Here is a 13,943-nt window from a genome sequence, read left to right as displayed (position 1 = left end):
TAAACTTAAATGTGTTAATTGGATACTTGTTAACGTGAATTATTCAGTAATTTGATTTACGTAAATATAGTTTACGAAGTCAATAAATAAACCGGCTTCACTGAGAAATATAACTTATCAATAAAGTATATATTTGCTTTCTTCTTAACAATTTCCAATACATTACTGTTTTTCCCCCTTCTCTTTTCATTTTTTTTCAGAACACCTACTTTTAAAGTAACAGTTAAACAAGTAGACTATATGTCACCAGAAGAAACACAATTTTTACGATTAAGTTTAGGCACACAGTGTAAAGATCATTTTACATCAAAGTAAGTATTTATTATTAGATTATTTATCTGCCAATTAATTGAAAATTTTGATTTTTGTTTTAATAAAGATAAGAATACTTTTAGCTAAGGTGTTATGAATATTTTTACCTATAGAATATGGCTATTAGTTTTAATTTCTGTTACCAAAAGCATACTACAATCTTGTTGGTTTTTTCTTAAAAACTAGTATAAATGGAGTATCACAAGGATTGATGATTGAAAACTCAATTCACGATTAATCAAATACAACAGTGGGAATGTTTTTCTAAATGAGTAGAATGAACGACTTTTCGCCAAAATTTCAAGATAACGGCTTGAAAATGGTCGGTAGGAGAGATAATCATACTTTCGATGAAGGGGCCCTGTGAAGGTTTATTTGTGTGTAGATTGATGATGGGATATGAATCCATTGGCTAAGTGAGTAACCACTCATCTATAAACCTGAAGATCTTGGATTTGATTCCCAGAGAGGGGATTAGGTGCACACTTCCAAAAAGTCCCATACTTAGAAGAAATATATATTTCCTGGTTTTCTGTTATATCTCGAATAAAGTCATTCTGTTATGAATACTACAATTAAATTAAGATAACCTCAAAACCCCTTAGTCGAAAATATTCTGAATTGCACAATATCTGAACTTTTAGACACATCAATATCTTAATGAGCATGTTCCGATGAATTTAACGAAACAGTCATAACATTTTAAATTAAACAAATAATGGGTTATTCTAGAATTTTTATAAACTAATCTGAATAAAATCTTATTTCATTTTGATTAACTGCAACATTATAATCGGTAATAAGAGAATTTTTTCCTGAATAATAGATTAAGATATTCTTTTACTTGGTAACTAATGGCCATTTCTTTTTCCATAACCTAAACTAAGAAAAAACCAATAACCATCGAAGGTGATAACTGAAGCTTCAAAGCTAACATAGGTTCACCAAAGGATTATCAAATGAATTACACAGCATTTACATATCGGTTAAAACAATATCTTAATGATGAAATCATTCTTGAATTGTATTGGTTTATCTAATGTGATTATCATAGTGGTTTTTCTAATAAGTTTTAAAACATTTCAATTTGATTTCTACTTTCATAGAAGCTTAAATGAACGTCATGCACATCTTGATGCTTTAAGGCGTCAACTTGAACCAGAACCAATTTACACACATGGTGTTGGAGTTGGAGATTCTTCTAATCTGGTTATGATGGGACAAGTAAGTTCAGTATTGATTACTGATACTTTAGTTGAGAGAATTTGAAGTATTTGTGAACTTTGTATTCGAAATCAACCTGTAGTCTGATTATACACTAGTGCTAACAACCAAAAGTTCATGATTGGTGATGTGCTGTAATATCAGTCTCTATTCTTCTAGTTTGACTAATAACATAAAAAGGTGAATAAATTCATGAAGTGATGTCGAACATAAATCTGACCTTTAATCACTTGTCATCATCCATTTAGCAAATGAATATGTTTGAAACGGATTGTTTATGTTTTCTCAATAGAAGGGACCTTTTGGAAACTGATACAAAAAACAAATGATTATTTCATTCATGAACATAGACAACCAATCTCCTAAAATACACAGTAAGGCCAATTAGGCCTATGCAGTGAAGTACCTGTCACATGACTGTATTGGTTCAGGTTTCCACATCACATTAACAAAGTGAAATGAAACTATCAAGACAAGTATTAGATTAGTAGATAAAGCAAAAGTGACAGTAGAAGTAGTAAAGTATTGGTATGGAAAAAATGATTGACAAAGAAAGTATAAACTTATGAGGTAAAACAGCATTTAAAGTTATCTTAAAACTTGGGAGTTAAGAAAAGAGAAAAAAGGAATGCAAGTGCACAACTCCGACTGATTCATGCCATTCATCATCGATATGACAATGTGGCTCATTTAATCTGTTTATGTGCATCAGTGTGTTGAGATTGTGGGTTGTAATGTCAGACGATGTCTTGATCTATGCTTAAAGTTGGACTTTTCTAGTAAAGCGTTGTTGTTTAATCATCGTTGGAGAGACCTGTGTTGTTATCTGTTTGCTGAGTTTGGACAACTTAAAACTCGTATAGATGCCATTTAGTCTGGTTTAGACCATTAACTTTAACGCCTTCTACGATTACTACATTTGAGTTTTAAGATTTTTGGAGGCTGGAAAGCTCTCAGTAAAAGTTATCTTTTACTGTGTCCGAAATGCAATCAGTGGACGCATAGAGGGAGATACCAAAGAGGTGCGGTCAAGTGTCCTTATCTCTCCAAGTTCTTAATGTCTGTCTTTAAGAATTAATTACTGTGTCAATGAGACTACATGCTATGAAATTTTTTGAGGACTGTGTGTCTTAAGTGTAATTTAAACTAATTTTGATCTTGTTATAATGAAGGAATTTTTTATATATATGAAGGTATGCGAATGGTTGCACGAATTACTGACTACTAAAAAAAATGAACTAATGACAGAAAGCTCCCAACGGGCAAAGCAGCTGGTCAATAGAAAGAGTGGTTATATGTAGCCATATGATGCATTTATTTGTAGAATATTTGAATAAATATAGCGCTTATTAGATCCCATTCACAGTATAAATGATTGCTAGATCATGGTTGTCTAGATTACTCATTAGCCCATGAAGTGAATATCGAACTATCGGATTTATTTATTTCTATTGTTCATATTTTTAATCTTTATCGGTACATCAATAGCTGGCAGAATTAGTATGTAATGAGAGGGAATAGCCACCAAACTGGACTAAAGTAATGATAATATTGAATCAACTCCAAAGCAAGATGCCTCCGAAATCGATGTGGAGTTGAAATTACACTGGAACTCTGATTGCCAACAGCTGTAATAGAATCGTAATGACTCTCAACTGTATTGTAAAGATCTATTCTTAATGGAATTCAGTTATTTTCAAAATTTCTGGTTAGATAAAAATAAATGAATAAATAAAGATAGATAGATAATAGTCAGCTAGTTAGTAATTTAGTTAGCTAGCCAGTTTGTTAGTTAGTTGGTTAGCTAGATAGTTAGATAAAGATTTGGAACTGTTCACACAAATAAACACAGTGCAACTGACAAAATTGAAATAATGGACTGGACTTTAATGTGTTTTGTATGATCTGGTATTCTGTGACGAGAATGCGGTTGTGTGGATTTGACATGTATTTATTCATGACTATGTTATCGTCCATCTGCCGTTTCACAGTTCATGTAAGTGTAGAACTAGTTCAGATTGATGTATTTGTCATCAATTTCTTTTTCTACTTGAATAATCCACTATGGCTCACATACATCTACATATGATTTTCTATAGAATTTTCCAATTTAGGATTTTAAAAAACCTGTGTTTGGCTTTCTTTGTGTATCTTATCCACATAAGTGGCATTATTGGATTATGGAGGACTCTATAATGACGGGATTTTTGTTCTTTTTTACGTCCAATTTGACTTCAAAGTGCATGCTTATTTTACAGCAGTGTTGATGAGGTATTATACATAATCTAGACAATTGTGGAAGAGTTTAACGTGATAGGAAAATACATTTATTAGTGGCTGGTTCTAGTTGTAGTATTTCATCATTTATTCTACTTTTTAAAGCTTAGATGGTTAGACAATCAGTTTATTTGACACTTTTTTTCGTTTTCTTTGCCCTTTAGGATATGTCCGCTTCGACACTAGAAGTTCGAGATAGACGTGGTAAGAAAATTAGACTTGGAAATATGTTTAAGAAAGCTCGATCAAGGGATCCAAGCCCAGAAGTAACATCGACTTTAGGTGGAGGAGGTTAGACCAATTTTAATTTTCCCTATCTTATTATTGTTATCAAACTGGCTTAATGTAAATCTTGTATCTTGTTCACAAAGATTCTACCAATGATTGACAAAATAAATGTTTGGTTTTCTGTAAAACTATATTAGCTAGTGGGCTAATGATGATACAACTATAAGTTCAATTATATGTACTGTTTTGGCTCGATTTCTTTCTCAACAGAAATTTATTTGCTTATGAAGTTCTGTTAATACATAAAACAGGTTATTATTAATTATGAACATAGATCGCTCCTTCTATTTAAATCTCCATACCTTCCACCTGTGTTTATAAGTAGAGAAGTAGATCTGTTAAATAACATGACTGGTTTCCACATTTGTAAACACCCATTGTTCTGTTTTATTTTTCTTTTACTCAAACAAAAGTTTTTAATTGTATCATGATAAATCAATGGAACTTTAGTTGCTCACTGATACCTAGGTAGAATAAATAGTCGTTACTCACTACTGATATACTAATTTCTTTTAATTAGTTATTCAGCATTAATTACATTACCTGTAATTGTGTTTCCGACTTTCGAACACAACTAAAAACACTATACTGTGATTTATCAAATAAACATTAGAATTTAGTTCATAGAAACTTAATTTTGCCAAAAATAGGATTTATCAATCATATCATAATACTTCCCATTTGTAACAATTCACTTTTGCCATCTTTGTTTTTGTTATTCAAAATATTCCGAGAAATCCTTAGAATTAGAACTCTTCAGCTGCTTCGTCGACGATAGTCCTACAGCTTTAGCGTTCACGATCCTTACTTAAACTCGCGGTCGTCTTGAAAGTAGATGTTTTCTCCAGTGCATTATTTTCACAAACAGTCTTTAGCATCTCATGAATTTCTTAAAAGTTTTTTTCAAGTCTCACCAGAAATCTAGTATTAAGTAATTTTTCCATCTGTTCATGAATATCTATCATCGAAATGAGAGATTATCACATCAAAGCCACCTTTATATTATTCTAAATGCTTTATCTCTTTTATAAAACATAACATAGCACCGATATTGGATTATCCATAGCTAACATCCTTATTAGCTAAGTTTGTACATTTATCGGACCAACGGTATTGAGTTGCAAGTAAATGACATAGTTTCAAAGTCACTCACAATGTGTTTTTTAGTATTGGTTGCTAAAAGATAGCTTGTTCTCAGTTAAAAATATAAATTATGGATTAACAAAAAGTTAATTCTAGAACAAACAAACATTAGTGTGTATAACTTATGTAATTGACTTATTTCCTTATTCAGATAGTTATATAGGCTGAGAAATTTTTTAAATAGACTGTTCGAGGTACTATCCTCACAAAATAAAAATATTTTGAAAGTTATACAAATATTGCCTCAAAAGTCCAGATGAACTTATTTATCAATTGAGTTAAAAATGTATCAACTCAATTTAAAAATTTCGATGAATAAGTATTCAGTCATACCATTCTCGATTATATAAAAAGTAATATACTTCATTAGTTTGATTGGTCGCAGTCACAACCTGAAATAACGTGGTGTGATGAGCTCCAATGTAGCGTTATCCTCTCTTTGTATTATTAATCTTGATAGTCTACGTCAACGCCACAACTAACATTAGCGACTGAACTAAGTGATGAATTCTACGACTTCACTTATATTGGGAGTTTTATCAACACTGATGGTATGGTGTCTGGCGAAATCTTGGCACGGATTCAGAAAGCACAGTTGTTGTTTGCCAGATTGCTTTGCATGTGTTGTAGGCAGTTAGTCTGTCTGTTGACAAAAGAGCGAGTATACTTCTAATCATTATTAATGTATACTGCAACAACCGTGTAAACAATGATGAGGTTAGGTATAGGTTGTTCAATAGGTCGATGATGTTGTAAATCTTCATTGGATGAGGTCGTTGATAAATGTGTCATACACTTTCAGACACTGCCTACCTCGACATGCGGTGTTCGCTTGTATCTAAATAGACATTACACCTATCCATGATATCATTGAGTGTTAGTCTGGGACATAGTCGTAGATACAAGTTTACTGATAGAAGTCCGTACAATAACTATGACTAGAGGTTTGTAACGTTATGCGGTATGACTTATAATCGTTCACATTGGTCTAGATTAATTCATTCGTTATCTTCTCGATCTTGTACCCTAATATTACCTTCCAACATTCATTTCCAATTCGTCTTTTTGAAAGATTTTCCCTGTTCTTTTGTCCTCTTTAAACTACTTTTATTACGTGATTTTGATGGTCGTCTAGCTCAGATTGATTCATGATTTCAACTGTAAAAATACTGCAATCTCCATAACACTATAGCAACTATCCTACACCCAATTTCGATTATGGTTAATTTTGTTTAAGCCCTTTTTATTAACTTACTTGAAGACATTTTCATTTGGATAGTAACAATTCGCATATATCTTTGTACTAGAGCACATGACAGACCCTAGCCAAAATGTTGATTGTTTAGATGGCATTCGATGATTCATCCTCCTCCCCATATATGTATGCACTCAAATCCTATTATTAGCTTTTGCTTTGTCTTGCTGCTTCCTTATACAATTTGAATATAAATTTGCTCAGGTTATTGCTCGCGCTTGCTAGCTGATACTTCAAATTCGCTCGATGTGCTTTGTCGCCTGCGTTATTTGATAATAAATTGTAGTTGTAGCTTCTCTTTGACTTCTGATTTCATGCACCGTTGAGCTTTCTATTATAACGGTTATCGAAGTGAACGATTAACGGAGCAAAGCACTGAAAATCCCTATACTTTTAGGTATTATTATTGTTGCGATTTGTCGAAGACTTTTCTGTCAATTAGGCAATATATGATTAAGTTTGTTTTTCACTTTACTTATTCGGAGATTTGCACTGATCCTAGTCAATCCAAAAATTGACTAAAATCCACCAATCCACCTATTATTTAGCGTCAACAGAAAGAGGCAAGGGTAAATGAAGTAATCTACCTTTATGTGTAAATTTAATGTAATATATCTATCCACCTGTTGTCGAATGGTAAATTGATATACATGTGACATTCACTGATTCAACTTATACATTTGTATCCCGCCGTAGCCAAAATACTTTATAAGAAACATTCTCTTGCAAGAGTTTTGTGTTATTTTATCAAGCAACTTGTTTTCACTGTGTTTCATCCATTAGAACTAATTTACTAGGGTTTGAAGATTAGCAATGTGATCTCTTGTCATTAATGATTTGGAGCTATTTAAATGCCATAATCGTTTTATCCCTCGTTTAACATAAAGGTGGTGGGTCGTTGCTAAGTGGTGGTGGTAGTAGCCTTACTGGTGGCAAACGTGGTGGTGCACATGCGACAACTGGTTCTTTGGGTCCCGGTGGCGGAGGTGGTCAAGGGAGTGCCGGATCTGGTAGTCTTCTTTCTGCAACAGCTGGGGGGTTTTCTACTGGTATTACGGGGCCACAAGTTACAACAACTCAAATCTCTCAACTGGATCAAAATCCTCCTGGTGCGATCGGTGGTCAGAGACAGGTGCAACAGGCAGGAATGCCGGCACCAGGAGCTCTCGGCGATATGAAAAGTACTGGAGCAGGTGCAACTAGTCTAGATGATGTGGACTTATTTCTTGTACGTTAAAAGTTGTTATTATTCTGGTTATTTTATTGACAGAACCATTGTTCGTTTAATCTCCAAAAATATTTAAGTATATCAATCACTTAATCATATTTTCTTTATAAAAAACACGAGGACTATGATACAACACAGGTTTATTTGCACATTCTTACTATCCAGGTCAAAGTGATGTGAGCATGAAATGGTTATTTCTTATACTTTGAAACGATAAACTTAAAATAATATTTACGTTAGATTAAATGTTTTTACTAACCAGTGACACGTTTTTTGCTCGTTAATGATTCCAGTATATCAAGGATGGTGCTGATATTATTTGTGATTAAAAACTCATCAATTGTTCGAAGGATGTACAATTATCGACCTCGAAACTTTTGGATCGTTTACAACTTATTTACGCACATAAGTAAATACAAAGCATATTCAACCCTAACTTTAAAAATAATATTACGATTGTTAAAAATGAAGTATATCATACTAGTTCTTATTAATTCAAAATGATTTGTCTTATGTATTTTAATATCTCGGACTATCCATGGTTTCAGCTAGCTTAGTGATACTCTGAACCTATCGGACATGGGCTAAAGGATAAGCCCAAGCTTTTGACTAAGATTTGACTTCATTTTCTAAAGAAATTGATACATACTATTGTTTGAAAATATGGCTTTATTTTCTGATAGAAGAAGACATATATATTTGTAAAAGAACGCGCATATAATTTTGATTCGACTTTAGTTAATGAAACTTCTGTCTTACTCTCGATCTTTTCACTCAAATAATCTGTTACGGCTCCATATAAAAAGGTTGTATGCCAGTAACAGACTAGTACGATAGAACAATATAACAACTAGATTGCTATTTTACTTATTAAAACGCGCTATAAATCCGTTCATGAGAGTTTATATTTCCTAACTATTGATGATATTTCAACATCAAAACAGTAATGTTTAAATAAGGACTATACTTCTACAGACATACACTAGTATTAAGTTTTTGAATTGTGAAACTACCTACTTTTCTAAAACGTTTTTCTAATATCAGAGTGAAGATTAATCGTCAGCCACTTTTTCACAAGACCAAGTGTAATCAAAGTAAACAATCAAGTTCACCAAGATTGAATTTATTTATCTCGAAGTATGTAAATTTGAATCACTAACTGTTAGACTGAACTTAGTTTTTTATTAGCCCTAGAGATATAAAACATCAACCTACAGTGTTGATAGGATAGTTTATTAATAAATATTGTAAATAAAATGAAGTTGGTGAGCACCTTGTATTTCTTATATTAATAGTAATAGTATAGAAGTATTGAAATGAGATTAAGAACGGAAATGAAAATCAATTGATCATGAGTTTGATCTATCCAGTGGGATAAGCTTATCAAAGTTCCGTATGACAATAGACATTGAGGAGTTTGTATTATTTATAAAAATCTTTATAACTTGCAACTATAAGTTTTTCTCATATGAATAATAAAAATAGTTATCGAAGATCACAGATACTGTTACAATATCTTTTTAATCTAAGAAAATTTTAAACCATTTGATCTTTTATTAAAGTATATTATTACCTAAAATTCTTTACCTTTTTTTGAAACTTTTTAGCCAACATCAAGTGGACACACAAGTCCATTAGCTAATCTTGTCGATGAATTTTCATTCACAGTACTAGTGTTACCCGGACAAGATCCTGGTCTAGTTCATATTGGTTGGGTGACAAGTTACTTTAAATTAGCTAAAACAAGTAAACCAGATCATATTAGTGGATTTTTACATAATGTATCATCACAATTACAATTTGATACAACACATGGACAATTACATGGTCACTCTAATCAAAATCCTTTACTTGGTGATACTAGTGGCAGTGGTATACAACCATACGCTGCCGACTTGTTCACTGTTCGTCAAGCAGCTGTTTGTCTTTTGGAGTCAGATTTAACATTAAAGGTAGATAGTGTTTACTGATTGTGATATTTCTTATCTTTATTAAGAAAATGTTTGGTCTATAAATTATTATTAATGATTATTTCATTGATAATGTCAAATATGAACTATCCCAGTTGAAAATTGTAGGCTATTGAATATCAACTCAAAAGTATCGTATTCTCAGATATCTGAATTGTAGAACAAGTAATAATAATCATAATGTATAAGTGGAAAGCAACATTTTGTACATCTACATAAACTTTCGGACTAAAAATCATGAATTCTCTTTTTTAGAATCTAACTTACAACTTACGTTTTTATTGTGTGTACACTGTCTTTTAAAATAAAGACCTCTAGTTAGTTTATAATTTAGTACAAATTTCACGTTATTATCTCTGCTACATAACTATTGATATTATTCAGCGTTTACATGAAACATTAAATATCTTTCATACAGTGAATTGATCCAAGTTAGCAGAGAAAAATTTAGAACGGTAGAAATGTAAATACATAGTTTTATATAGAATTGAAAATAGATACTCAAATAACTAATGGCTTATAATTGCATATTTCAAACTATTATCTAATTCATAAAAATAGCGATATGTGTAATGTTTTATTTTACACCATAGTCTGCTGTTGCTGAACGTGCATCATTCATGGTTAACTTGGGACAATTACTTAATCAGATGGCTACAGCAGAAGACTTAGGCAAACGAATGAGTCAAGGCTTATCGCTAACTTGTTGGGTTGATATAGCCAGTGGAACATTGGGATTTGATTTAAATGGTCGTGATAGTGGGATACGGTTTCAGGTAATTCCTTTTTTAGTTTGCTTGTGAGATTAAAGTTTATTCGGTTTTGTCAACAAATATTCATTTTCTTTGCTGTAACAACAGTCACCAATTCGATGATTCTGTTTCGTATTATTCATATAACAATTAATATTTTTTTTGATTAGTTGTTGTTATTTTTAGTTTACTAGTTATTCTATTCATCTCAAAGCCATTTTCAATATATATATATATATATATATATATATATATATATGCGCCATTTGTTTTTCTTATTCATTCATTTATTTACTAACATTCTTAGGTGTATGTGTGTGTATGTTTTTTCAAAGTTATCTGATTGCAAACTTTTTGTTTCGAATTATTCAGGTCGAGCCATCTACACGTTTATTTGCTGCAGTTTTCTATCGACCTACTGTTAAAGAGGCTATCCATTTTGAATTCGGTCGACGAAATCGTTATACTTTACCAATTACAGCGAGTATGCTTCGACCACCAAGATATACATCTACTGTATTACCACATCGTTTAAGAGTTCAAGCATTGGAGGTATTTCTTAAATGATGAATTACATGTGCTTAGATTTTTTATAACAATTATTAACTAACAGATTATGATCATAACCATTATATTTAATTGTCATAAGTCATTCAAAGAATAATATAATAAGAATGGGGATTTGTGGAGATTGTAGTAATTTTAATGGTTGAATTTATGCGTCGATTTAAGCTAGACCACCATTGGAAACCTGGAAGCACTGGACGACCATTTCGTCGCCGCGGATTGGTTGAAGTTAGACATTAACACCGTTAAATGCCGTCTCAGAGATCTGCAGGTTGAGCGTTCGCGCGCGAGACTGAAGGTTCTGGGTTCGCGTCCCGCGTGCAGGTTCGTGGATGCGCACTGCTGAAGAGTCTCATACTAGGACGAAACAGTCATCCAGTTTTTCCAGATTTTCAATGATGGTCTAGCTTAAATTGACTCATGAATTTAACCATTAGAATAATATGAATTATTAGCTAGGTATCATTTCATTTTCTTAATCTACTTTTAAATGAGGATATTTCTACATATTTTACGGTTAGCTACTAAAACATGACTAGTAATATGTACTGTATAAAAATATTTTAACAATAAGTTATGTATATAAATGATGGATTTTCATATAGAAATAAATCCATCTGTTTAAATTGTCTAGTTTTCAACTTAACAATCAAACTTTAAACCCACCACCATCATTATCATCTGACCTGTTAACTTTATTAGTGTGCAGGGAATCTAGAAATAAATTGGATATTGTTTTTACAATTTTCATCTTTGAAATAACCCATGAAACATAAAAAGGAATTATTTTTCATTCTTCATACATACATTTGGGTATTAAATGAATAGAGTTTTGTCTTCAACTCACTAGCACTTTTTTTTCCTAGCGTGTTCATTGGGCTCGTGTACCACCGAAAGCTATAAAGATATTCAGTATGAAGATTAGTGAACTACGCGGATGGGGTACCTCAATTGAATATCCAGTCTCCGAAATCGCTATTCGTTTACCGGAATCCGACAGATGCTTTATAGCTCTTGAATTAGAAGAAATGCCAGAATTATTAAAGTAAGTGAAATAAAAATATTATGCTGCTTTGAAGTTGAATCTATTTTGCAAAAATGTGCATAGACCATTATCAATGACTAACCATTTTAAATGATAAAAAACCTGTCGCCGTAGAAGTTTATTACCGTTTAGCACAAACTGCTAAAAACCTTTATCTAGAAATAATCAGCAAGAAAAGTGAACAGCATGGGGACTAAAGTGAACTGATGAGATGATTGGTCAGCAGGGACAGAGTATGCCAGTTACGTCATCTGGAGATTTTTCAATCCCCGATTACTTTAATCTTGCAAATATTGTCAAAAAGATATCTATTTGATTCCGGTAAAAATTTTATCACCCGATTCCGAAAAAACCTTATTCATGTGGATGTTATCTATACCAATTCATTTGACAAAGCGATGGATTATGGCTAACAGTAGAAACCATGACACGCGTTTTGCCCTGCCTGGGACTCGTCAGCTGAATGTACCTGAATCTCAACACCCTGTTAACTCATACTATTGTTATGTTGTGTTGAATAGGTTTGATAAATGGAATTGTTGCAAGAGTTGAAATGTTTATTCATTACATCGAATGCTCTATGGTAAAGCTTATTTAAAATTTATAATTAAATATAATTAAACAGATATTTTGACGATATGTTCATTATTTGTGATGATATAGATCACGCTTCTAGGTCACTTACTCACTTCAACCACTCTCGTTAAAACATAATGTTTACACTGAAAAATGAAAGAGATAACCGATTCAATTCCGTTACTTCAAATCGCGTCTACGAATTTACATGTACCTTTAGTAGTAAGTATGTAGGAAGGATAAAGAGGAGGGCCTCGACAAGGTTTTATGAACACGTCCTTGAGCACCTATGGATGAAATGGTATGAAGTCTAAAAAAGCGCAATTCACAGACAACTTCTGGATAGTGGACATAAGGTAAATGTAAGTGATACCTTCGAAATAATCAACAGACAATAACCAACGATCGTACTCCGTTTTATGGAGACGATCTCTGTCAAACGTTCCCAACCTGACTTGTGTATACAGAAGGTAATAGTGGTTAGCCTATTCCTGCCATAGTGATTGGGAGGTTCATCTAATAACCTTTATTAACTTTAACTTTTAGTCTTCCAACTCTGTTCTCAACCTTTTATCTTTGCTTTTATTTCGTCTTCTTACTACATAATCTTATTGGTGTTCATATATCTGTTTATTTCATCGTGTGTGCGATTACTCAATCACTTACTAATTTCATTACTTTTATATAACATCTTTTATCTTGATCATGATTATTGGCAAACATAACGCCTGTTCCACTCTGTATTAGTACATCTCAACATATCAATACACATCGATCTTAAGTATGTTTATTTATACACTTCGTATCCTTATTCTCCTGGTCATTATGATTTTGGTTGCGTTCCGAACATTTAACTGAAATTCACAAACTAAAGTATGCTTAACATTCGTCAATAATTATAATAACAACCTTAGCCTTCGATTGTATGCAGCTGATGAGAAACGACAAAATAGGATGAATTCATTTTATTCTCGAAAACTTGTTTTCCTTGCTCTGTTTAAATCTATCAAGGGATCTGGTTATATGAAAAGTTTATTTGTTAAACTTTGCCAATATGTATTTTTAAAACTCATCGTTTTTATCTAAAATCACAACGCAGGTATCATTCTCATACACTGGAACTATATCGCGCTTTATGCTGTCACGATAATCACAATGTTGCCCATTATTTAACTAATCATGTGGATGAATATCAACTATTGCATGCTATGACAGCTTCAGGTAAGAGGTTTGGCTGAATTGATGAGTATATATGTATGTATAAATCCAAAAAATTATCTCCTTTGATTTTCCTTACTGTTTTCAT

At 32.3% G+C, this 13,943-nt stretch overlaps 1 protein-coding gene across 1 annotated transcript in view; it reads left to right on the top strand.

The window, feature by feature from the left end:
* The window catches only part of Smp_163570 (ryanodine receptor related), a gene marked incomplete at its 5' end in the record, with an annotated part of 163,645 nt that overhangs the window by 42,129 nt on the left and 107,573 nt on the right, over positions 1–13,943 (top strand). The window contains 9 exons of the mRNA XM_018790926.1: positions 201–311; positions 1,383–1,536; positions 3,978–4,104; positions 7,387–7,692; positions 9,366–9,599; positions 10,361–10,473; positions 10,822–11,001; positions 11,186–11,340; positions 13,737–13,858. Of these exons, the coding sequence (XP_018645937.1) occupies positions 201–311; positions 1,383–1,536; positions 3,978–4,104; positions 7,387–7,692; positions 9,366–9,599; positions 10,361–10,473; positions 10,822–11,001; positions 11,186–11,340; positions 13,737–13,858 (1,502 nt within the window). The remainder of the gene's footprint in view (positions 1–200; positions 312–1,382; positions 1,537–3,977; positions 4,105–7,386; positions 7,693–9,365; positions 9,600–10,360; positions 10,474–10,821; positions 11,002–11,185; positions 11,341–13,736; positions 13,859–13,943) is intronic.

Source organism: Schistosoma mansoni (assembly GCF_000237925.1).
Source record: "Schistosoma mansoni, WGS project CABG00000000 data, supercontig 0013, strain Puerto Rico, whole genome shotgun sequence".
In the NCBI taxonomy this organism is placed as follows: domain Eukaryota; kingdom Metazoa; phylum Platyhelminthes; class Trematoda; order Strigeidida; family Schistosomatidae; genus Schistosoma; species Schistosoma mansoni.
The sequence above is the reverse complement of the archived record's forward strand: the minus strand, read 5'-3'. Positions and strand labels throughout refer to the sequence as shown.